Genomic DNA, 27357 nt, shown 5'->3' with positions numbered 1-27357 from the left:
AAATTTGTATACTTTTTGAAATTTTGTGTATTCTCTCTAATGCACCATATAATTACGCAGGTCTAAATGTAGGTTTATATATTTTGTTTGGTAGACATGCATATGTAAATTATGGATCTCTATTTCCGCTTTTGGATTTACGCCACATTTATTTCCCTGTATTCCAATACAATATGGGCAGAATGAATGTGTCGTTAAAAAGTACAACTTGTCCCGCAAAAACAAGACCTCATATGGGTATATTGATGGAAAAGTAAAAAATGTATGAATGGAAGTAGGTGAGGGAAAAAACGAAAAACAGAAAATTGCCAGGTGGCTAAGGGGTTAAAGCTGCTTTGTTTTTTATACTTCCTGGAGTTTAGCATTGATAAAATGCTATTGATACAGTCGCATGCCGATTACATGCGTTTTTGTGCACTAAGAAAACACGTTTTTTACCAACAGATATTCTGTATCTTCGAGGCCGGACATGCTGTGTCCTGGATGCAGTGTGTCTTCTCCAGCAGAGATGCGAGTACTGTCCGTAGGAGACCGCATCTGCCCGTGCCCATGATCAGGGTTAGGGCCGCTGCTGACTTTTCTCTCTGTTCTCCCTGCAGAGAACACTTGTGTCTCCGCAGCAAACAATTGACATGCTGCTCAGGAACCGCAGCGGGAAAAACAAGCACAGTGGGCAGGAGATTTCTAGAAATCCCATCCACAACACAGCGCTTTGGACGCAGCGAAAACATGCTGCGTCCCAAACGCTGTGAACCCTGATTGTGGGCACCCAGCCTAATGTAATTATATCTGCAAATAAGGCAGCGTTCCCACAGTAGGCTTTGATTGAGTTTTTGAAGTTGCAGAATACTTGTGTTTTTACATGCGTTTTTGTGTGCATTTTTTTAACACGTGTTTTTGTGCGCCCTGGACAAGCCAGGAAGTCACAGGTACTACACCAACACACCCCACACCCCGGCTAGGCACACCTAGGTCAAACACAAATCCTTGTTGCCTTCCTCCAGGGGCTGATGTCCACGCCAGGGGGTGGGCCAGGCAGTTGGCCCCGCCCATCGAGGAGTTCACAGTCCTGGAGGCGGGAAAAGGGATCAGTTTCGAGTTGGAGTTGAGTTAGGAAAGTGGTAGTAGAGGAGACTGACCGTGTCCGGGTGCGTGGCCCGGGCACATACAGCAAGGTTGGTGGACGGTGGTGACCGTCTGCAGGAGAGGCTGATTGGAGTGAACCGTAAGGACCGGGGACGGGCGATGGCCCGCCGGTACCGGATCGTGGAGTGAAGAGAAGCCAGCACCATCCGGCAGGGCCTACGGACCCCGACCATGCTAGGAGTCGCCGTAAAACTGGTCAAATCCGTTAGCGAAGGGAACCTCCGGGGTTTCCCAGCAGCCAAGACCCGACTGAAGGCAAAAGCTCACACCGTAAAGGGAAACACAGTCACCGCCAAGGCTACAGTTCCCAGGGCCAGAGCCTGCGGGCAAAAAGGGCTCCCTCGGCATACATCCAAGCTGGGGAGCGGGTTACCGGTGGGAAACCATTGGAACCGTAAACACAACACAGGTGCAGGGAAAGGCAGTCACCATCAACCTACCGGGAGGAGAACAACCGCAGCCGTCTGTGGGACCCGTCCATCCAGCCGTTTGTTTGACCAGAGACTCCGTGTAAATTACTGGCTGAGTGAGTACCACCGTGCCATGCGGCACAGCGCTGCCCCCGCGACCCTGCACCTCACCAGGCCCCGTAACCCGCCTGTCCTCCCTAACCCTCACCGGGCCCCGGGACAACCAACCCCCCTACCCACGGAGGGGAGAACCAACATCCAAGCTGCTCCCTGTCATCGCTCCCGGGATCCCCGTCCAGAGCAGCGGTGGTGTCACAACCTCACCACAACCGTGGGTGGCGTCACGGACAATATCCCTAAACCAAACCACCCCCTTTCACTCACGGGCGAGGAGCGCCACTCGAGTCCCCGAGATCCGGCCCACCGCTCGAGCCACCACCGAGCAGCAGCAGCAGCAGCCGGACCCGAGCAGTGGGTGAGCGTAGCATCCCCTCCTCCGCCCGCGACATTTTTATCCTGTTTTTGTCTCTTTTTGGTATGTCATGTTTTTGATACTTCCTGGTATTTTGCTTTGACAAAACTTTATTGATATACTTATGTGCGGTTTTTACCAGTGCATTTTCCGTACCCAATGTAAGTCTTAGAAAAATCTTCAGATAAAACTCAGAATATTCGCAATAGAAATTGACATATTGCAGATATGAAACATGCACAGCAGGTCATTTTTTTCTGAGTAAAAAAGGCACAGTGGGCGGGAGATTCCTATGAAACCCATCCACTTTGCTAGAGTGGCACAGTGGCTCAGTGGTTAGCACAGCAGTCTTGCAGCACTGGGGTCCTGAGTTTAAATCCCACCAAGGACAACATGCAAAGAGTTTGTATGTTCTCCCCATGTTTGTGTGGGTTTCCTCCCACACTACATAGACATGTCAGAGAAGACAGAGAAGTAGACAGACACAAGGCAATGAACAAATCAAGTGGGCAGCTAGGGTCAAAACCAGGAGGAGAGAATCAAAGTACTAATTGGCAGGAAAGAGAAAAGTAATACGATCCAAGTTCAGGTTTAACATGGGCTGGGTCGTTGTCACTCCATCGTCAGCATTAGGCCGGAGTCACACTTGCGAGTGCCTTGCGTGTAACTCGTGCGAGTCTCTCATTGAGTCACCTGGCATGGCTGTACACTCTCCTAACAGGAGCGGGTAGGTTGCATGTATCTCTATGCAGCTGAGATGCTCCTGTCAGGAGAGTGTGCGCAGGTGCCGGGTGATTCAATGAGAGACTCGCGCGAGTTACACGTGAGGCACTCGCAAGTGTGACACTGGCCTTACACTTATTACTGTCACTGACTTGGGTTCGATATGGAGATTACATGGGGTTCCATGCATGATGATGGGGGGGGGGGGGGGGGGGGGGGGGGGGGGGGGGGTCTGACCAACCACTGGCCGGTGAGCATAATCTAAAATACATGTATTTAAAACAAAAACATGAAGCTGGGCAGCAATACACAATATAGGAGAAGCTAATTGTTGGCTGACGTAGGAATTATATCAGCCCAACCTTCTCCACCGCTAGTGGCACATGCCAAGACAGAGCGATGGCATTTGACAGCTGAGAAAGATAACAAATGGAGTGTGGTGAAGTAAGTGACATGTTGGTCTCAGTTTGCCTCATTGAAGTCAATGTATCCATTTGAGGGCATTTCTGAAATACTTTTTTCAGATACTCAGACAAGCCCCAGAGTCATGAACTCATGAACGAGGAGCTCAATGTGATGTGTATAGAGCCTCATCTCCGACAGATACTGTCAGACAGGGGGTTAAAGTACAGAGTTTATTTTTTCAACACTGTTTGCTTCCTTCAAATCAATAGTTCAATATTCCCATCGGAGGTTCTGGGGTATGAACATGAGACATAGCTTTTAACACAAGGGACTATGATAACATAGTTTTCTAAGTGTCCAGTTATTGGCCTGGAAGTTTTATTGCTCTCAGTAACAAAAAGAAAATAATAAGAAAATCATAATTATTTTTTTGAGAGCAATAAAGCTGCTTCTAACTGCCTTACCTAGTATCAAAATGTTTTTTTTTCTCCTGACTAAAATTACCCAAAATATCATTCAAGCACCATGGAACAGATTTTTAGTGATTTATTCTTTGTGAATCACAAAACAGAATATTTATTGTGTATATACACACACACACACACACACACACACACTGTGCAGAATTATTAGGCAAATGAGTATTTTGATCACATGATAATTTTTATACATGCTGTCCTACTCCAAGCTGTATAGGCATCTCTGTAATGAGGAGGGGTGTGGTGTAATGACATCATCACCCTATATAAGGTGTGCTTAATTATTAGGCAACTTCCTTTCCTTTGGTAAAATGGGTCAGAAGAGAGATTTGATGGGCTCTGAAAAATCAAAAATTGTGAGATCTCTTGCAGAAGGATGCAGCAGTCTTAAAATTGCCAAACGTTTGAAGCATGATCAACGAACAATCATGCATTTCATAGCAAATAGCCAACAGGGTCGCAAGAAGCGTGTTGGGCAAAAAAGGCGCAAAATAACTGCCCATGAATTGAGGAAAATCAAGCGTGAAGCTGCCAAGATGTAATTTGCCACCAGTTTGGCCATATTTCAGAGCTGCAACGTTACTGGAGTATCAAAAAGCACAAGGTGTGCCATACTCAGGGATATGGTCAAGGTAAGGGAGGATGGAAAACATCCAGCTTTGAGCAAGAAACTTAAGATAAAACGTTAAGACTGTGCCAAGAAATATCTTAGACTGATTTTTCAAAAGTTTTATGGACTGATGAAATGAGAGTGACTCTTGATGGGCCATATGGATGGGCCAGAGGCTGGATCAGTAAAGGGCAGAGAGCTCCACTCCGACTCAGACTCCAGCAAGGTGGAGTTGGGGTACTGGTATGGGCTTGTATCATCAAAGATGAACTTGTGGGACCTTTTCAGGTTGAGGATGGAGTAAAGCTCAACTCCCAGACCTACTTCCAGTTTCTGGAAGACAACTTCTTCAAGCAGTGTAACAGCAAGAAGTCAGTATCATTCAAGAAAAACATGATTTTCATGCAGGACAATGCTCCCATCACATGCATCCAACTACTCCATAGCGTGGCTGGCCAGTAAAGGTCTAAAAGATGAAAAAATAATGACATGGCCCCCTTGTTCACCTGATCTGAACCCCATAGAGAACCTGTGGTCCCTCATAAAATGTAAGATCTACAGGGAGGGAAAACAGTACACCTCTCGGATCAGTGTCTGGGAGGCTGTGGTGGCTGCTGCACGCAATATTGATCATAAACAGATCAAGCAACTGACAGAATCTATGGATGGTAGGCTGTTGAGTGTCATCATAAAGAAAGGTGGCTATATTGGTCACTAATTTTTGGGGTTTTGTTTTTGCATATCAGAAATGTTTATTTTGTAAATTTTGTGCAGTTATATTGGTTTACCTGGTGAAAATAAACAAGTGAGATGGGAATATATGTGGTTTTTATTAAGTTGCCTAATAATTCTGCACAGTAATAGTTACCTGCACAAACAGATATCCTCCTAAGATAGCCAAATCTAAAAACACCCCACTCCAACTTCCAAAAATATTAAGCTTTGATATTTATGAGTCTTTTGGGTTGATTGAGAACATAGTTGTTGATCAGTAATAAAAAAATCCTCTAAAATACAACTTGCCTAATAAGTCTACACACAGTGTATATACACCCTTCTACCAGTCTAGTATTGAACCCCATGTCCCCAACCACATGGATTACATTTTAAGAAAATACTGATGTAAGTATAGTTTGCCCTTTGCTCCTATAGTTTTCTTTCTGCTGTTTGCTGAAATGCAATGTAAAATTTTAAAAATAAAGTTATATATTATTATATTTTCTTTTTATTACATTTGTGTGTAATTTTATTTTCAGATAACTATTTATTATCCTAACTGTCTCCCTAACTGTAGCCCTTCTTCCAATCCCAATCCTAGCCCTAAAGGAAAAATGTTGCCTCAACATAATTTGACAACAGGTTTCTTCCTTGCCTGCCCTCCCACTCCCACCCCCCCCCTACACTCCAAACACACGCATACACACTATGGCATACTAAGCCCTTTAGTTTATTTTAGAGCTCAAAATATCCAAATGCAATTTTTATTTTCCCATAATGCAGCTTGGGAAGGAGCCCAAGGGTCTTAGCCATCGCTATGTACAGTACATTAAAAAGGTTGTTTACTAGTTAGTTTTCATAGGCACATCGATATTATGTTGAGAAACAAGGTTTCTCTCAAATACCTTGTGTTGCCAATAGTGCCTGTGAATGGCACTATTGCAGTCCGCTCATTGCCTCCGTGTGACCCCCCAGGCTCTGTGACCTCTGATGTCCGGTGATGTCACGTCAACCTCCTGTTGACCTGACATCACCATGGCCAGATCCAGTCTTCCTGAGTCACTGGGCTGTGGAGGCATCACAGCCCAGCATCGCTTCTGCTTGCGGCACTCTACAGTGAAAGAGAAATGCTGGGCTGTGACGAGTGGCGAAACGCCGCCCACAGCCCAGTCACTTTCAAGGATTGGGGTCGGCCACGGTGATGTCAGGTCAACTGGAAGTTCGCCTGATATCACCAGACATCAGAGGTCACGGTGCTTGGGGGTCACGAGAAGGGGATGAGCAGACTGCAGTAGCGCCACTCACAGACACTATTGTCAACACAAGGTGTTTGAGAGAAACCTTGTTTCTCAAAGTAATATTGACGTGCCTATGAATACTAACTAATGAACCGCCTCTAATATTAATATCAATTATTTTTGATTCCCAAAAAAAAATGGGTTTGCACTAAAACTAAGTAATAATAATAATAATAATAATTCCTGAAAAAAATTTCAACAAAACATATCTTTTTCCAACCTTAAAATCCTGACATTGCACATAAACTTAGTCATTGTAATGCTACAATTATTCAGGGCCCATGCGTTGTACAGCTTAAACCTTAAACCAGATCCTATATGATGTGCTACAGAAATGTTTTTCATGGATTCAACCTGTGTATACTTGTTTGTTGTGTTCCTAAGTCTTGGAAGACAGTAATGACCACACAGATTACCACTTTTGACCTATTGTTGATTTATTCCACAGACTGTTACCGAAGAACAACTGTAAATGTGAAGCCGAGGCGACACTGAACATTCCCTTCAGACGGGAGCTACTAGGAAAACCGTACGCAGTGAACTTTACAGCAACTTTTAAGTCTTCAGAAATGAATGAAACACACAAGAGAAGAGAGTTGGAGTATACAAATTTTAAGATGAGGTAACCATTCAAACACTGTACCAGTCTTCTGAAAAGTTGCTTCTAAACATAAGGGCTTGGAGCAGTGTACGGAAGCTGTGCAGATCTTTTAAGGAGTCCTATAGTTTCCATATAATGTTTTACTCGCTCCGTTTTGGGCTCTTTTTCAAAGCAATACTTCTAAGGGAGAATACCCACTTACAGACAGCATGCGATGGAGCATCCACAAAATCTGAGGCATATGATGGCTTCATGTTCTGTTGTGGAAACTTTGTACATAATAGTATAGACCATCAATGACAGATCGGTGGGGGTCCTACACCCAATGTCACCACCAATCAGAATCAGCTGCTATTAGCTACATTGACTAGTAGAGTATATGGCGCCAGATCAGCACAGTGCAGTGGCCATTCCCTGGTACTGCAGTTCATCTCCTCTTCAGTACCAGGGAATGAAGCTTTGCGGTTTTTACTCACTACACCATGTACATCTGCAAGCCGGTGGAGCTAATATGTAGGGGTGCCATGTGTTGGACCCTCACCAATCTGGTAATTGTGATCTATCCATCTGTATTGAAGAAGCTGACATTCATTTAAGAATATCCTACTTTCTTACTTAGTTTTTGAGAGAAAACTATATTCAGCATGAGACTTTAAACTATAATTTATCTTTATATGAATCTATCTTCACAACCCATTTTTTTTTTTATGGCAATCACAGTTTATGGAAGGCCTATCATTGTATACTTATATGTGGTTACTGCTGTACCCCATATTTGGCTTATGTAATTTAAAATGTCTCAAGTAAGTGCCTCACTCAGATTTAACATCCCAAAGGACATAAAGAAGAGACCATACTGATTTATGAGCACCACATGTTCATAGCAAAAAGATACATAATAGATATCCTTGACTTACAATCTGGATCCAAATTAGTGACACGCTGGTATATGCTTTTGCAACTGATATCTGGTATCATGCAATAGGTATTTAAATTATTGCATTGAGTAAATACAGCCCAGTTTACATCATGATAGTCATGTACGCTTAGTATTTATGCTGTAAAACTCTCCTGATGTATACACCAACTCAAGCAGATCCATAGAGCGCCATTCACCCAATTGGGCAAGTAGGAACCTGCTATATAGGATAAGATTACCTGTGGCAACTGGGGGAAGGGTGCACGGTCAGAAGGTATGACCCTCTTCATATAGACAAAAAAGACTGACTGCACTCCTCGACCTGACGTGTGAACAGGTGCATAACTGAACATGACATAAAATACAAAAAGACAGGTTCCTACTTGCCCATACACAGGAGGTTTTTAACCCAGAGAGAGACTTCAGCATAGCGTTAGGGACCCAGTTACGAGATATGCCGTGAAGGGGCAACTGGGCAGATATACAAATGGCCATTTACATATGCTAAATATCTCATTTTTCTCAGATTTTCCTTAGCAGTAATGCAGGTCCATGTTCACAGATTCATGGTTTCCATACTTTAGCATTATCAGAGTGCAAACTGTCTTTTTGTATTTTATGTCATATTCAGTTATGCACCTGTCAAGCACGTCAGGTCAAGCACGTCAGGTCAAGCACGTCAGGTCGAGGAGTGCAGTCAGTCTTTTTTGTCAATACAGGGTAACAGCATGATGTGAATAGGGCCTCGCTTGAGTACACTTAAATACAGGTGCACTTGGTTTGTCTCCTCTCCCCAAGAACAAAAGGATCGGCTGTTGGAAACTGGGCATGCCAGATCCTCCCCAACTCAACATCATTTATTGGGGAAGATTCAGGAGGCACCCAAACACATCAAATGGTTGACTGATCTCACATATATTATGTGGGTTGGCTCATGTTAGTTTAACATGAATGAGGGCCTTATATTCTAAATTCTTTTTTTATTCTTTTTTTATTCTTCTTGGGAAGGATGACTGGTATTTTCTGAGTTGACTAAATGGTTATTTTGGAAACACTAACGTCACTGATGTCATCAGTTAAAATTTCAAATCCACTTTGTTCCTTTAAACAATCAATATGTCAATGAGTAATACATGGGGAGTCATTATCCTGGCTAGAAAACTGCAAGAATGTAACAATGTGGAAGTGAACGCAATGTATTACTAACTAACTAGTTGGGATTTGAAGGTGTGGGTGTTACAATAAAGAAAATCTGACTGTTGACAAATGTCACTATTCTAAAAGAGGAAGCTCTACTTTTCTACTTTTCTGCTTCACATAGTGTATGTTATATAATTAACCCCTTCTGGACCAGACCAATTGAAATATTTCTGCTTTTTTTATCCTTATCTTCCAAGAGCCATGACTTTTTTTGTCAATGTAGCCCTATGATTAACTTTTTTTTGCAGGTCAAATTTGATTATTTTTAAAAGCACCTCTTAATCTATTATATAATGTTTGAAAATAAGTTGAAGAAAATATATATTTTTGGAGCAGAGAGGGATGAATAAAAGCAATTTTCCATTTTTCTTTGGATTTCTCTTTTACTGCACTTAAGCAAAAATGATGCGTTAACTTTGCCTTGCAGGCCAATGTAATTTTTTTTTTTTTTTAAAGGGAACCTGTCACCAGATTTGGGGCCTATAAACTGCGGCCACCACCAGTAAGCTCTTATATACAGCATTCTAACATGCTAAGAGCCGCTGTGTAGAATGTAAAAAAACTTTATAATACTTCCCTAAACAGTTGGTGCAGAGCAGATGGGTCGGATGGGCGTCTCCGTTCTCCGTTACCAGCGCCTCCTCTATCGGCCATCTATGTCCTCCATCTTCTGAAGCTAGTGTGGATGATGCGTCCTACGTCATCCACACAACCTGTGCAGGGCAGATAAAAGTATTGTAGTGCGCATGCGCGGAACCTCAATGCCGGCGTGTGTGGATGACGTCGGACGTGTCATGCACCCCAGCTTCAGAAGAAGATGGCCAAAAGAGGAGGCACCGCACCCGGAGAATGGAGACACCCATCTGACTCATCTGGTCTGCACTGACCGTTTAGGTAAGTATTATAAAGTGTTTAGCGGCCTGGGCTCTTATATACAGCATGTTAGAATGCTGTATATAAGAGCCCACTGGTGGTGGCTGCAGCTTATAGGCCCCAAATCTGGTGACAGGTTCCCTTTAAGTGGAGCCAAGTTGGGACTTGTTTTTTGCAGGGCGAATAGAAGCTCTTATTGGGGCTCTTTGGGCGTACAGTTTGGCATAACCAGATAAGGATTATAGGTTGCACTTGATCGACCAGTCTTTTTCAGCTCTATTAACTGTAAAACTATGAAAATTTTAACTACAGTAGGATTCTCTTAATAATCTGTAGGCAGAAGCACATTTCAGATTGTGAAAACCAGTAATTTTCTCTCCCTATTGGGGCTCACAAGTTCCCTATCAGTATGTCTTTGGAGTGTGGGAGGAAACCGGAGAAGCGGTAAATGTTGTTATGGGTGAGAATTAAAAACCCAGAACCCCAGCACTGCAATTGAACAGTGCCCTGAGCAAGGCAGATCAAAGTATTGTTGTGTGCATGTGCGGAACCTCAATGCCGGCTATTGTGGATGACGTAGGATGCGTCATGCACACAGGCTTCAGAAGAAGGAGGACAAAGATGGCTGAAAGAGGAGGCGCCGGTATCGGAGAATGGAAACCCATCTGACTCATCTGACGCACTGACCGTTTAGGTAAGTATTATAAAGTATTTTTTACATTCTACACAGCGGCCTGGGCTCTTATATACAGCATGTTAGAATGCTGTATATAAGAGCCCACTGGTGGTGGCCGCAGTTTATAGGCCCCAAATCTGGTGAGAGGTTCCAATTAAGGGTAACTTGTGCTCCTTCCCAGCACTTAGAGGAAACACATAATGGGAGAACAAAGAGCTCATCCACACCACTTCTCAAAACCCTTGTAAGTACCTCTGACACTCAATGGCACCATGAACGTTTCTAAAAAGATGTTTGTGCGCCTTATGTAAGGAGAAGTTCACAGGTTGCGTGCTATTCTGCATTAAAGCACACAGCTAATGGAAGGATTATATTTTATAGTTGTAATTTTTACCAAATATGATAGAAAATTGTATCAATTAGAAAATATAAATAAATAAGGATATGTCAACCAAACTAAATGTGAAACACTATGGTAGGAGGAATTAGTATTAGAACAGAGTGACTGGCAACACTCGGTCTAAAGATACTGTATCATCCCACTGAGCAGGAGAGGAATTACGTGGCTGTGAGACCACAGATAATCTATATCATCCATGTGGTTAAGTCACTATGATATATCTGACATGAGCAGTTGTGTTATAATTATCGGGCTTTAAGTGAGTGAATGCATTATATAGGGCAGACTTCTACTGGAGAAAAGGGAGTGTAATACTGCTCTGTTGAAATATATACATAACTTACAACAATATGTATATGAATGTAAGTTCTATAAATCTATCTGTGATATATACAAAAATGGAATTATACTGCTTTTTTCTTTATTATTTGGAAGTTAATATAGTAGTTGTAGATTGATAAAAAAAAAACCCCTAACTAACTTGAAATTGACCTAAAAGCTAACAACATAAAACAATAAAACACAGCATAATACAGAAACATATGTAAACATGAAATGTATATCCATGGGCAAATGATTATTAAGAGCATGGTTTGAGATAAAAAACAGAATTCACACTATTTATAAAAATGATAAAGATCCGGTGATTTCAATAGGTGTCCCCGAATCTTATATTGAGATGGCACTTTTTTATTTGTTGCTCAAACTTGAGGTTTTGTGACAATTTTTGCTTTTTTAAGCCCCCTCTTAGGCAATGTGCGCACTTTGTGTTGAGTTATTTGCAGTTCTAAACGCATCCTCTGGCAGAAATTGTCTTTGCCAATTTTGGTTTTGACCACAAAAACGCTATAAATACGCTTGCGTTTTTACCTCGGTTTAGCCGTGTTTTACCGGGATATACATGCTTTTTCATTGCGTTTTGAATACAAATACACTGCTAAATAAGGTTTAAACATTCAAACACTTAGAAAAAAAACGGAAAAAAGTGATACAAAATATCATGATTAAAATCACACACAAAATAACTAATTTTATTAAAATTATGACTGTGTTTTAATATTTATGCATAAAGTAATGTTAATTTAATGATTTTTATTTAATTGTCGGACTATGTGTGTGTGTGTAAAGGGACATATTATGCTCTTATTATAAAGTCAAAAACGCATGCGTTTATTTAGTCCAAAAAGCATGTTTTCTGCAACAAAAAAGCATGTTAAACGCTGGTATTTTGATTTAGAATGCGTTTTGAAAGTTCTGATTGACTCTAATGTTAGCAAAACGCTGCCAAAATGGCAAAAACAATTGACATGTTGCTTCTTTAAACGCTGAGTCTTTGCCAAATTTTCTACAACTAAAACGCTGCATTTTTAACAGCATAGTGCGCACAAGAAATCACAATTTCCCATAGAATATGCTTGAAAATCAAAATTTTGGCATTAAAACGCTGCAGTTCAAAAAGCTGCGGAAATGCATGAAAAAAACGCAGTGTGCACATAGCCTTAATACTCTACTGTGTTTTTCCTTTTTAGACCCCTCTTAATCCTTTACTGTGTTTTACCTTTTTAGCCCCTGCTTAATCCTCTACTGTGTTTTGCCTTTTCCTTCTTAGCCTCCCTTTTAATCCTCTACTGTTTTTTCTTTTTAGCCCACTCTTAAGGCCGCTTTACACGCTGCGATCTCGCTAGCGAGATCACTAGCGTGCGTACATGCCCCCCATCGGTTGTGCGTCATGGGCAATTCGCTGCCCGTGGCACACAACATCGCTCGGACACATCACACGAATTTACCTGCCTAGTGACGTCGCTGTGACCGGCGAACCGGTTCATTCGGCGTCACAGCGACATCACTAAGCGGCCGCCCAATCGAATCGGAGGGGCGGAGATGAGCGGGACGAACATCTCGCCCACCTCCTTCCTTCCTCATTGCCGGCGGCCACAGGTAAGGTGAGGTTCCTCATTCCTGCGGTGTCACACATAGCAATGTGTGCTGCCGCAGGAACGACGAACAACATCGTACCTGCAGCAGCAACAATAATTGGGAATAGGGGAGCATGTCAACGATTTTGCGACCATTTTCGATCGCACGTAGGTGTCACACGCAACGACATCGCTAAAGCGGCCGGATGTGCGTCACAAATTCCGTGACCCCAACGACATCGCTTTAGCGATGTCGCTGCGTGTAAAGCGGCCTTTAATCCTTTTCCTTTTTAGCCCCCTCTTAATACTCTACTGTGTTTTTTCCTTTTTGTGGACTTGTGTAGAAGTTGTGGGTTATAGTAAGTTATAAGTTTGATTTTGGTATGGTGTAGTTAGGTTTCATAATCGGTAAAAAAGTAACAAAAGCCTTTGTTCCCGTTCACTAAAATAATATTCTGTGATGAAGATATTAAAGTGGAGTGGGTATTTGATGCAGAGAGATTAGTTTCATGTGCAGAAAAATGAAAACTCTAAAGGTATTCCTCTTGAGCTGTGTAAGGTAATGAATAGTAAGGAGCGAGCACTAAAATGCTTGAGTGCTCAGTACTCGAAACGAGCAGGTCGCGCAGTTGGGTGGGCTTGACTCTACTACCGAGTATAATCAAAGTCAATGGGAAACTCAAGCATTTTTCTGCAAGACCCTTCCAGCAGGGCTGGGTGGGCAGCAAAAATCACTGAAATGAATGGAAACAGCACTCGAATGGAATGGGAACAGGATGGGGAAGACACATGAACGCATCTCTGACTGCCAGGTTGCTGCTAGAAGCAGAATAAATAAATAATTTTAAAAAATAACGTGGAGTCCCTCCATTTTTGATAACCAACAGACAGCTGGGGGGTGATATTATCAGACTGGGAAGGTCCATGGTTATTGGTCCTTTCCCAGCCTAAAACTTCCAGCCTGCAGCCACCCCAGAACTAGAGTATCACATGAGTTGAGCCAATTCTGGTGCTTTGCCTGGATCTTCCCTATGGTCCAAGTGCACTGGTAATGGGGCATTATTTTTTGGAGTTGATGTCAGATTTGTAATGTCAGCTGGCATGAAGCCCAGGTGTTACTAATGGAGAGGTGTCTATAAGACCACCCCTATTATTAAACCCAGCAATCAAAAAAAAAAAATCCACACACAGGAAAAAATAGTTTATTTGAATAAAGACTCTCCCACACTATGACTTTGAAAAATTTATCAAAAATGTTCTCTGAAAGTTTTGTCATAGTCCATGTTCCCCGAATGCAGCTCTGGTGACTGTGAATAGTAAGAAGTAAAGAAGCACAGCTATTCACAGGTGCCGGCTGAGCTATGAGTGTTATTGTAACTAGCCGGAGCCTGTGAATAGCTGAACTTTACTACTATTCACAGTCGCCGGACCTGCATTCTTGAATCATGGACTACTATGGAACTTCATGGGAATATTTTTAATAATAAATTGGTGAACGAGGAATAGTGTGGGGAAGTATTTCTTAAAATAAACTATTTTTACTGTGTGTTTTTTGGGGAAGTATTCTGGTTATTTATTATTTTAAATTTATGCATCCTCAATCACATTTGTTATAAAAATACAACCATAAAATGCAATCTCTCCATTAGCTGTGTGGTTTAATGCAGTCTTTAGAATTTACACTGCCAACCTCAGTTCTATTATCGCTTAATTTTTTCCCTGACAGGATTTAGTAATTACATTTATTGCATGTTTTATAATTCATGTTTTTAATTCATTTTAGTTTTCTATGGTGTCTTAAGCACAGTAGTAATGACGTTGCTTTCAAGTCTATTCTGTTATTTCATGTTATTACTGGCTTTTTTATGTAAACCACACCTCACTCATGCCAAGGTGCGAGTTTCTTTGAATATTGACACCCTTTTTGTGTATTTAAACCCCCCCTTGTTGTATTTATCTTCATATGTTGTCAGTGCTACTGTCACGATTCCGCTGTGCAGAGCATCTTGCACACTAGGAAATGCTCTGCTATGTGTTCCTGGGCTACTGGCTGGCAGGTTGATTGACAGTACAGGCTTCCATGCTGGTTCTGGAAGGTGCTGATTGCTCAAGTGTTTCATCTTCTGGGTAATTGCTCTGCTTCTTTAGTGAGCATGCTCTCCTCAAACATTGCCAGTCATACATTCTGGATCTGTTGTTGTGCTGTTGGCCTGTGGTCCTACCTGTGCTCTGATCTTTGTTTCCTGTCCCCAGACTGTTGTTTGACTCCTTTCTGCCTGTTCCCTGTTCCTGTTGTGACCTCCTGGCTTTTGACCTTGGACTGTTACCTGACCATGTCTCAGTTTTCTCACTGAATCCATTACATGCCTTCCCGGAATTCTGACTCTTGGATCGTGACCTAACTATGCCTCTGTGTACACCCTGTGTCCATAAGTGTACTTTTGTTACCAGACCCCAGCTTTCCTGACTACTCTACCCATAAGTAGTGATTAGCATCATAGCTACTATGTCCAATCATATCAGAATCAGGACTCTGCTGGCAACCTGCAAGCTACAAATACAGCCTTAACACTCTGGGAATTGTATGTTCCTATGGAACAAATTGGTGTTTTGAGATACAGGCAATATGGAGCGTGGGGTAAGTTAGAACATTTAATCAGTATATAATCTGACCATATATGTTTCTTAGAGACAATTTCCACATTTCTGAATCCAGCAGAAATTTGGGAGTGATGGCGAATCATATTTACTTTAGGTATCCATAGGACTTCAGATGTTTCGGCAGAAGGACTGAACTTTTGAGACGATAGAAGAGAACAATTAGATGCAAGAATAATTAAAAAGGGAAAAAAAATCCACAGACATAGGAATCAGCTGGGCAGAGATTAGATGTTCAGGATGCAGGCACCAGGAGTGGACACGGACAGAAAACGGGCCCTGTACAAAGAACAGTATATGAGCCCGTTGCAGTCCAAAAGTTCATCATGATGCACAATTCCACCTGGTTTGGTGGACCTGGCTTCCTTTCCTCTTGGGCCCTGGTGCGCTTGCACAGGATGTACCAGTGGTATGTCCGTGATTGACAGGCAACCTATGTTCGAGCTGCAGGCAGAGCCTTGGGAGAACTTACCGTAAATGTCTGAGAGCTGAGGAGCCAATAGTGTGAAGAAGGAGCAGAGCAAGAACCATAGTGAGGGGTGGAAGAAGAGCCAGTCCATAGACACACACGGGCAGCTGACCCACAGAAGCTATTGTGAGCACAGAGGACAAGTCAGTGACCAAATAAAGGATAGATCCTGGAACTGTTACGAACTAAGAGCCTTAATAATCTATATATATAATTGCCTTTTTCTGTCTGTCTGTCTGTCTATCTGTCTGTCTTGCTCCAAAATTGTGTCCTTACGGTGACAACCAGCGGATTGGCCGCTGGCCTCGGCATGGCCCCGCCCCCCCAGCACGGATTGGCCGCTCGGCTCGCCCTGGCCCCGCCCCCCCATGGATTGGCCGCTCGCCCCGGCACCCTGCACGCATTGGATGCTTGGCCAGGCCCCGCCCCCTCACGCATTGGATGCTCGCCCTGGCCCCGTCCCCCCGCACGCATTCCCCGAACCCACACGGAGACGCCCGACACCCAGGTGACTGCTGCAGCACCCGAAGCCCACACCGCAAGACAAAGTGGAGAAAAGCCACTAGCACACGTGTGCCGGAGCCGACGTAGGCTGGCATCCATAGTACATATCGGGTAACTATAGAAACCGCTTTCCTTAGTTACCGATGTGTAAGATGGTTACTAGCTTAGCCCGACACACGTCAGCACTGTCGCTTACCTTTTCTCCACTTTGTCGCATCCGGCGCACTCCTGTGCACTGTGTACACTACAGTTGCCGCGCGACAGCCTCCGATCACGTGTTTTCATGTGACCAGGAAGTTGCGGCGCAGCCACTGTCCTGTACAGTGTACGGTTACACACACACACACACACATAGCAGACACACATGGATACACCGACGCATACACACATAGCACACATGCATGTATACACACACACTGAGCACATATACACACATAGCAGACACACATGGATACACTGGGCGCATACACACAGCGCACATGCATGTATATACACACACACACTGAGCACATATACACACATAGCAGACACACGTGGATACACTGGGCGCATACACACAGCGCACATGCATGTATATACACACACACACTGAGCACATACATACATAGCAGACACACATGGATACACTGGGCGCATACACACAGCGCACATGCATGTATATACACACACACACTGAGCACATATACACACATAGCAGACACACATGGATACACTGGGCACATACACACAGCGCACATGCATGTTTATACACACACACACTGAGCACATATACACACATAGCAGACACACATGGATACACTGGGCGCATACACACAGCGCACATGCATGTATATACACACACACACTGAGCACATATACACACATAGCAGACACACATGAAGTCCGTTAAAGTGTTCTCACCGGGCAGGTATTTATCAAGCCGTGTAGAACTGGCACCTGATCTAGGGCCCTGTTCCCCGTGCGTTCTCCAGTCCCAGCGCTATCTCCGGTACCCGACCTGGCGACCTCTCTCCTGTGCCCCCTGGTCATAGCTGCACGGACCCAGTTCAGGCACGTCCGCACACCTCTCCTGTATGCTGCCCTCTCTCAACTCCTGACTGACTGCTACCCTTCCCACCAGGCTGACTAATCCCAGGGACTCGTTCCTTTCCATGGCGACTATCCCCTTAGATGATTAACCCTCTATGCCTGGTATGGAGTGGAGAACTTAGGATTTTGGTTGTGCTTTGGTGGTATCAGCACTAATACTCCAGGTCCCAGGGGGCAGTAGTGCCCTGAGTGTCTCAGGGGCGCTACACCAGCGTCGCAGGAGAATGCTGGGGGAGCGCAGGGTAGGTGAGTACCATGGCCACCAGTCGCACAGGGCCTCTTCCGGCAGAAAGCAGATGGGGTGCCGCAGGGAGCAGCAGTTCACTGTCACTTGCTGCTCCTGTGGTGCACAGGCTCCAGCACAGGGCACCCTTCCCTCCTTTGTGTCCTGTTTACTCCCGTCTTTACCACAGAGTGAGGGGGAGGGGTGCCTGCACTGCTGTGGCCGGAGAAGCTGCTTCTAAAGACCCTCTGAACTCCAGGAGACCAAGAAGGAGGTGAGTATAATGTGATAATGTGTTATGTGCTGTCTGTATGTGTTATTTATGACATATGTTGGTCCTGTATAGTGTGCAATATTTAGCTGTCTGTGTATACTGTCTGTCTATACTATCTGTCTGTCTATCTATACTGTCTATCAGTCTATCTATACTATCTGTGTATACTATCTGTCTGACTGTCTGTCTGTCTGACTTTCTGTGTATACTGTCTGTCTATCTGTCTGTGGATACTTAATTAGTGAGATAAACCTGGCTTACTATATAAGTAGGTGCATGGAAAAAAGGGAGAACTATAACAAAAGTTCCGGCACACTCCCAAGAAATATAGAAAAAATCGTGATGCTTCAATTTCTCTTATTTAATTTGTGCATAAGCAAAAAAGTCCGACGTTTCAACCATACATCTGGTCTTTATCAAGGACAAACTTTTCTATTTAAACAAAAACATAACAAAAAATTCTTTTAGACAGTGTACAATGGGTATTATACATTACAGAAATGTTTTTTACAATCATTTTTGAAAAATGAAATATGCATTAAATTGATGCTATACAACAATCTCTTTCATTTGGAAACATTACCTGGATGACACGCACAAATATATGTAAAAATTGAACATGTGTTTATCAGGATTTCTCAATAAATGAGATATATTTAACAAAAGATGAACTAACCGAAGTAAAAAATATATATGACCTCAACCCACCTAAGCACAAATAATGGCAGGAGGTTGCTAGGCAACGGCTGTTGCTTCTGGTGAGTGAATGGGAATATAAGGTGGAACGCCTGAGACAAATATATAAAGGAAAATGTGAAAATACATAAAGGCATGAATAAAAAAATAAATAGAAACACAAGTGTCAAGACTACAAGAGGAGACCTCAGAAACCCCCGGAGTATAGGAAAAAAGATCTACCTTAAACACCAATGCAGAATAATAAGAACTCAATTTTCCTGAAGGAAATAGTTATTTTGCTCTCTTTATATCTAGATGAAAGAACAGAGTATATAGCTTTATCATCAGTATATGACAGCATAAAATGAATAATTGCTGTTTCACATATAACAGTAATACCTTATACCATTGTAAAAAGACGTATGGTGATTTGTAGAAAAATTGGATTGCTATATGAGTGCCGACTTCTCCCCAGGCTCCTCCAGTGACCTTTAGAGAAACTAATAATAATTTAAGGAGGGGGATGTGAAAAAAGTGCATCATAAAAAATGGCGTGAGTGGTAAATAGGAACTTACTTGTATCTAAATAGTAATGAGGAAATGTGGAAATGCTGTAGTTGCATCAATATATACTTGTGATTTCAGGAAATATGGCTACATATGTACTGCCCTGCGGGCTCGGCGGCTGCCGAGCCGCTCGGATCTGTGCTCGTACGGTGGGTGGCTCGAGCTTTTCCACGGACCCAGGGGGTCACGTCGCTCTGAAATGGGGTTGGCGCTACACGCAGGGACTTCGGTGGGGAGTTCCACGGCCGGGGCCGCGGTGGTTTGTAGGGGATTTAAGTTCGTGACGCCACCCACGGGTTGTGGTGAATGGATGGACACCACCGCTGCCTTTGACTAGGCCTCCCGGGGATGGTGTTGCGCAGCTTGGTGTTGACCCCTCCGTGGGTAGGGGAGTGATGGTCCCGGGGGCCCGTGGGAGGTGCTGAGGCGAGGGGATGGATGTGTGCTGGGTGCCGATGCGGTGCGGCACGGTGCGCGGTCCGAAGGCACTGGTGTACTCACTATGACACAACACGCTGGAGTCTCTGGTAAACCAAACGGGGTGATGAACGGTGCCCGCAGCCGGCTGCAGCTTCTCCCTTAACAGGTTGGTGGTTTCCGCATTTCTCCTGCACCTCCTTAATGTGAATGTTATGACTCCTATGCCTTACCAACGGTAGTCCGCTCCACGGCTTGCTGGGTGTCGGGAGAGCCCTGTTTGCCCGCAGACGCTGGCCCTTTGGGTCTCTATGCCTTGGCAGTGGCTTTACCCTAATGGTTGGGCTGTTGTCTTCAGTCGGGTCTTGTGTGGGAAAGGTCCTAAAGTCCAGTCCTCAATCAGTTGATTTGACTCAGCCCTGTGGTTTCTGGGCTTCGTGCTGGGTCTGAGTACCCCTCCTCGTGCTCCGGTTTCCAATCGGTTCCCCGGTTCGGTACCGGCGGGCCACCGCCCGACCCCGGTCCCTACGGTTCCACCGGCTATAATCCCAGCTCCTGCAGGCGACCACCACTGTCTGCCTTCTAGCCAGAGGTGACTGGGCTCCAACCCAGACACCTGGTAGACTATGGCAGGCCTGGTCACAGGTCTGCCCTTGAACTCGACTTTTCTCCTCCACTGTCAAAGCTAATCTACCTAGAACGCTCTGTTTTTCCCGCCTCCAGGCCTGTGAACTCCTCGGTGGGTGGAGCCAACTGCCTGGCTACACCCCCCCTGGTGTGGACATCAAACCTGGAGGGAGGTGACAAGGTTTTGAAGTTTGGCTGCGGTCACCTTTTTAGGGAGGGGGTGTGTGTGCATGGGACTACCTGGGACGACCTGGCTAGTCCAGGGCGTCACACATAACAAGCCTAGGAATCATAATATAATGAAAACAAATTAGTCATAGGAGTAATGTGCTATGATATTGAGCACAGGGGGATCAAAATACCACTATCCCTACTGAGTAGAGTGATTGGAGTATCATCTATTGGAAAATGAAACACAAGTATAAATATAGGGACAATCACTCAATCTGAGGGTATGTTAAATAATACAGTATATGCGGCTATAAGGTGTGCTTTGTGCAGCGGTGCAATATAGATACACTGTGCAAAGATCTGAGTGCTAAGTACACTAATCCTAAATGGTAATTATAGGAGTACATACCTTCAGTGCTGATTCAGGACTGTCTGTGGATGCTGTCTGTCTGCTTGTGTATAATGTCTGTCTGTGTATACTATCTGACTGTCTATACTGTGTCTGACTATACTGTATGTCTGCGTATAGTGTCTGTCTGAGTATACTGTCTATGTATAGTGTCTGTCTGTCTGTGTATACTGTCTGTGTATACTGTCTGTCTGTGTATACTGTATGTCTTTGTATACTGTCTGTCTTTCTGTCTATACTATCTGACTGTGTATACTGTCTGTGTATACTGTATGTCTTTGTATACTGTCTTTCTTTCTGTCTATACTATCTGACTGTGTATACTGTCTGTGTATACTGTATGTCTTTGTATACTGTCTTTCTGTCTATACTATCTGACTGTGTATACTGTCTGTGAATACTGTATGTCTTTGTATACTGTCTGTCTTTCTGTCTATACTGTCTGTCTGACTGTCTGTATATACTAGCTGTCTGTCTATACTGTCTGTCTGTGCATAGTGTCAGTTTGTCTGTCTGTGTATACTGTCTGTCTGTGTATACTGTCTGTCTGTGTATACTGTCTGTGTATACTGTCAGTCTGTCTGTGTATACTGTCTGTCTATACTGTCTGTCTATACTGTCAGTCTATACTATCTGTATGTGTATACTGTCTGTCTGTGCATAGTGTCAGTTTGTCTGTCTGTGTATACTATCTGTCTGTCTGTGTATACTGTCTGTCTATACTGTCTGTCTATACTATCTGTCTGTGTATACTGTCTGTCTGACTGTCTGTCTGACTGTCTGTCTGTGTAGACTGTCTGTGTAGACTGTCTGTGTAAACTGTGTATACTGTCTGTCTGTTTGTACATCCTATCTATACATCCATCCTTTCTATTTCAAAATTCCGTATGCCTCATTATGAAAGTGCACACAGTACAATTGTTTTGTTTAGCTCCAGTAATAGCGATCCCCAGCTTCACCACTTCCTCCAGGTATTTGTGTTTTTCCGGTTCTACTAGCCTCCTATATCATCCCTCTTATGTCTTTTTTCAATTAACTCTTTCCTTTTTTTCTTTTTTTGTGCATCAACCCTGCGATATAGGCAGCAATTAACCACATTATATAACTACGGTAACATATAAAGGAACAAAGCCTTTCCGTTTCCTTGCTTTACAAAGCCGAGGTAATTGTAGTCAATGTGATTATCAGTCTCCTATTTATTTTTATGTATATACCGTTATTCTCATACACTCATCACTAGTGATTTTGTATTTTTACAGATTAAAAGCTATAAGGACATTACCACGTTACTTTTTAGTCATCTGTCAAACTTATTGTATGTTTACAGCTGACCTGGACACAATTAGTCACATTTTACTGGCATTAGGTTTTCTATTCATCACAGATATATCCTGAGTATCCTGAAAACCTCGCATTAAGGTATTAATCATTTATCCCCCCCCCCCTTTTCACTCTTACAGTCCTATATGCAATCTTCCTTTATTCGTCAATCACACCCTGCCTTATGACGACAAGGATCCATTATACTTACATTAGTTCTTTTTCATTTGTAACCTTGATGACATTTTTTCTTTATTTTTACAGTCTGTTCCTGTGTCTCATTCGAACACCATACTTCTACAGTAGTCCCATTATACTTGTCTATTATATAATAATATAATAATAATAAGTTTTATTTCTATAGCGCCAACATATTCCGCAGCGCTTTACAATTCAGACGGGACATGTACAGACAATATGAGACAATACAAAAAAACAAAAATTAAGATACCAAGAGGAGTGAGGACCCTGCTCGTAAGCTTACAGTCTATGATACAAATCTATTATATAAATATCTATTTTCTATTGGTGAGTCCAGATTTATCTCTGATATAGCAGCACCGATACCTTCTACTCACTGTCCCCTTTTCATATGTATTAAGTTCACATAGTATTTAACTTTATTAATGGTCCTTTTCACTTTGTTACCCTTTTTCTTATATACGATTGCCTTCGACCTAATTATTGGTCAACTAATGTGAAATGAGATCACCGATGTCTTATATTCTGTATTGGTCATGCCTGACTATTCTGAATGTCATTACAATGATGTTATATATTTGTTCCAATGCTAAAAAACATGATTATCTGATGTACAGATTCATTATTATCTTTGTCATTTTATTCTTATGTAGACAGCCTTCTGAGAAAGACAACTTTGCGGAAACGTCAAAGATTTCTGTCTGTATAGTACTTGTGATCTTTTGTTGGACTTCAACCTTCTTATCCTCATATTGGATTGTACTATTATTCAAATAAAACTATTTACGTTCAGCACATCAGTTTTTGGACTTACAATTTTTTCCTTATCCTCTTATTAAGTTCTGGAGTTTAATTCTGTTCATGTATATACTAGCTGTCTGTCTATACTGTCTGTCTGTGTATAGTGTCTGTTTGTCTGTCTTTGTATGCTATCTCTCTGTTTGTACATCCTATCCATACATCCATCCTATCTATCTGTACAAAATTCCATATGCCTCATTATGAAAGTGAACACAGTACAATTGTTTGTTTTTTTACTGTGTGCACGTGGTGTGGGGCTATATACCAAGATGAGTGGGCTATATAGCATGATGGGTGGCTATATAGCAGGATGGAGTGCTATATAGGAGGATGGAGTGCTATATAACAGGATGGGGGGGCTATATATCAGGATGGGGCCATGTATACCAAGATGGGTCATGATGGGGCCATATATACCAGGATGGGCAATGATGGGGACATATATACCAGGGTGGGGCCATATATACCAGGCTATATCCATGATCGGTGTCATACACCAGTATGGGGTCATATACCAGGATGGGATTATATATACCAGGATATAGGCATGATAGGGATCATATACCATGATGGGTCCATGATGGGAAAATATACCATGATGGGGATATATGTACCTGGATGAGGGCATGATAGTGGACATACATACCAGAATGGGACCCTACATACCAGGATATAGCCATCATGGGGTTATACACCAAGATGGGGCCATGATTTGGACATATTTACAAGATGGGGGACATATTTACAAGGAAGTGGCAAAGGATGGGGGGCCCAGGCTCAAACTCTGCATCGTGGTCCATCAGACTATAGTTACGCCACTGGTCCTGAAGGATGACACAATACATAATAAATAAGTATAGTGCTGACAAATACAATAATGTTGTCAAATCTGGCATGTATATGCATGTGCAGGAACCATTACAAAACTATTTTTCAAAGTTGTCTATCTCTATTATGGGAAAATAAAAGGGTGGGGACATGTACTAAGGCTGTTTCAGCCTTGTATAAAGGAAATACAAAAGAGGAAACTCCGGCAATCTACCCCAATAATGTCAAACTACTGTATTATTTCAAAGGGTTCTTTTATTAGATACAATTAAGTCCAAAAACAAGAAATGTCCAAAAAAAGTATAAATACAAATTAATACAGAACCAAAAAAAACAGAATCAAAGAAAAATCAAAACGTACATAAGGGAAAAAACCACATGAGGGAAAAGAGAGGAGGGAGGAGAAAGGAGGGCAGGGAAGAGGGGACTATCACACAGGATGGCAATTCAAAGTATGACTGAATATAGGATCGTGGCGTGATCAAGTGCTGAAATGGCAATATAGTGAAAGGATCAACATAATTCATATCAGAGTTCCATAGATATAGAATTAGGTATATTACCTGTGAATAATAGACAAAGGGGAGCAAGCATTCAGAGATGCAACGCAGCGAGTTCCAAAAAGAGGAGGGGAGAAGTAGCTCAATATGTATTGTATACTTGTGTAGAGGACCTACCAAGATAAACAGCAAGTATTAACAACGTCTCAAATGAAGTAAAATAGAAGAGACCTCTGTCTCTCATTGTGAGGGATAGACCCACTTACTTATATCGACACGTTTAATAGATGTGACAGTCTTGTAAGAGCAGATAATGAGATAAGATGATGTGTAATATATGTCTTAACAGGGGATGGCATAACAGGAATTGTGGTGAAATAGACGTACCTGTATATCAGGTGGTAGCAATTACATGAACAAGCAATAGGGCTTGTATACACATATATGGGTCTCAATAAGGTGTAAAATCACTATCAGAATCCAGGAAATACCTAGAGGGAATAAATGTCAAGGGATAATATGTGAAAAGCATTCACTAAATGGATAATCAAGATTAATCCCTTTGGTGTACCTGGTAAACGTTATATGACTAGTCCAGAAATAGTCTGTATTTATCATGCCAATGTAGATAGCGATGTATATTTCGTCCAGGGAAAATCGTCTGCCTTAATCATAAGGGTACTGGCTCAGAGGTACAGGACTGTATATAAAATATGATGGCAGAAGAAATTTAACATGAAAGTCAAGACTGACTAGGATAGATGACACCGGGATGTGATGTAGATCTGAGATGATGTCTAGAAAGTGTGACGTATCTTTGATATAGGACTGTATTAATGGCACAAATGGGGATAGAATTCTTTCGACTGTTTTCGCCAGTGGTGATAATATAGAATCAGTAGAGGCTACTATATGTCTCCCTGGTGGATGTGTGAGATTTTTATGAATCTTTGGGAGAGTATAGAAGACAGGAATCACCGGGTGTGGGTTATTGAGAAAATCAAACAATTTCTGATCTATAGTGCCTAAGTCTAAATAGTCCTTTGTCAGTCCCTTGATTATCTTAGCTATTAGTGTGGTGGGGTCTTGATCCACCAACTCATATGTGTCACTATCCGATAACTGTCCCTGTATTTCTGAGACATAATATTGTTTGTCCAGGCTGGCAATGGCACCTCCCTTGTCGGCTGGTTTTAGGACAATGGAGGGGTTGTGTTTGAGACTTGTTATAGCCCTACTCTCCTCTATCGATAGGTTATTCTTTATTTGAAAATCACCTGCTGTGATCTTCTTGTTCAATTCCCTAACTTCATTTGACACTAGTTCCACATATGTCTCTATGGGATGTTAACACTTAGGTGGTACATAGAGACTGGTAGGTTGAGTTTCTTTAGGGAGAAGCATACCTCTTCTGCGACGATTCCAGAACTGGTATCACTTGTACTAAATGGATCATTCTGAGAAAAATGTGCCTTAAGGCGAATGGACTTGAAGAACTGTTGAAGTTCCTGTTCGACACCAAACGTGTCGTATGATGGGGTAGGACAGAATGTTAGACCCTTTTGTAATACTAGGTATTCTGCTGGTGACAGTGCATAGGATGAGATGTTATAGACCAGGTTAGTGTTACCCGAGACCTGGTCCAGATCCGGTCTCCCCGCTGGTAACGATTGGGATCTCCTCCCCCTCCTGGTCTTCTTCTTTGCGGTGGTCGTTTTTGTCCTAAAAAAGATTGGTGCTGACGTTGGGGTCTGGAGTCGACGTCCGAAGTATCCGAGGATGAGTAACCATTATATCCCAGGGGTCGCCTGGTGCTGTAAGAGTCTCCAGCCCGCCATCTGTACACTGTACATTGCAAATTGTCGTCCTGATCTCTGAAGAATTTAATTTGCTCCTTTTCTTAGCTTCAAGGTTCTTTCTGAATTTGCTGATGATGTCGTCGTTTTTTTTCTTCAATTGAGATAAATCCGATATTGATAAGGTTTGCCTCAATTGGTCCTCTGCCGACTTAATACTTTCTGATGCTAGATTAATCTCTTTCTGCAAAAAATCTATCGTTAGTGTTATAATATCCATAGAGCATTTGTTTATAATGGCTTCAAATCGGTCACAGTAATCTGCATTGTCAGAAAAGAGTCGGTCTAAGTGCCACTCTAAGGCCCCAGGGAATCCGTTTGGCACAATGATACTCGGCTAGTGTGATGGAGTGGAGTTCAAGTGCCGCATGCCTATGTAATTCCTTCTCCAAATCTCTTTTTCGTAAATCTTCTGATGGAGTACTCAGAAAATTACCGGAAGATGTTACCTTTGATACAATATTATTAGTCTCCTCTTCATTATAGGAGAATGTGGTGAAGTGAGACTGCGACATAAATATGTCAGTGTAGAAAAAAATATTTTATTCTTTTTTTCTCAAAAATTCAATAGTATGAAAAGATTGTTTATAAGAAAAAATCTGACTGGAGGTTGGGAGCAAGGGTCAAAAATATAGACAAAAAATAGTAGATAGGACCCCGCTTCTCCTTATAGGTGCTCAGGAGAAATATAGTCAATACAAAAGAGGAAACTCCGGCACTCTACCCCAATAATGTCAGACTACTGTATTATTTCAAAGGGTTCTTTTATTAGATACAATTAAGTCCAAAAACAAGAAATGTCCAAAAAAAAACGTTTCGACCAAATATGGTCTCCATCAGAGGACCATCTAGATATAAGTATAAATACAAATTAATACAGAACCAAAAAAAACAGAATCAAAGAAAAATCAAAGCGTACA

At 42.5% G+C, this 27357-nt stretch overlaps 1 protein-coding gene across 1 annotated transcript in view; it reads left to right on the top strand.

Moving 5' to 3' along the window:
- Positions 1-27357, top strand: part of B4GALNT1 (beta-1,4-N-acetyl-galactosaminyltransferase 1) — a 350827-nt gene that overhangs the window by 170624 nt on the left and 152846 nt on the right. The window contains exon 3 of the mRNA XM_075334473.1: positions 6709-6882. Within this exon, the coding sequence (XP_075190588.1) occupies positions 6709-6882 (174 nt within the window). The remainder of the gene's footprint in view (positions 1-6708; positions 6883-27357) is intronic.

The sequence above is a fragment of the Anomaloglossus baeobatrachus genome, chromosome 2, assembly GCF_048569485.1.
Source record: "Anomaloglossus baeobatrachus isolate aAnoBae1 chromosome 2, aAnoBae1.hap1, whole genome shotgun sequence".
NCBI lineage: Eukaryota > Metazoa > Chordata > Amphibia > Anura > Aromobatidae > Anomaloglossus > Anomaloglossus baeobatrachus.
The sequence above is the reverse complement of the archived record's forward strand: the minus strand, read 5'-3'. Positions and strand labels throughout refer to the sequence as shown.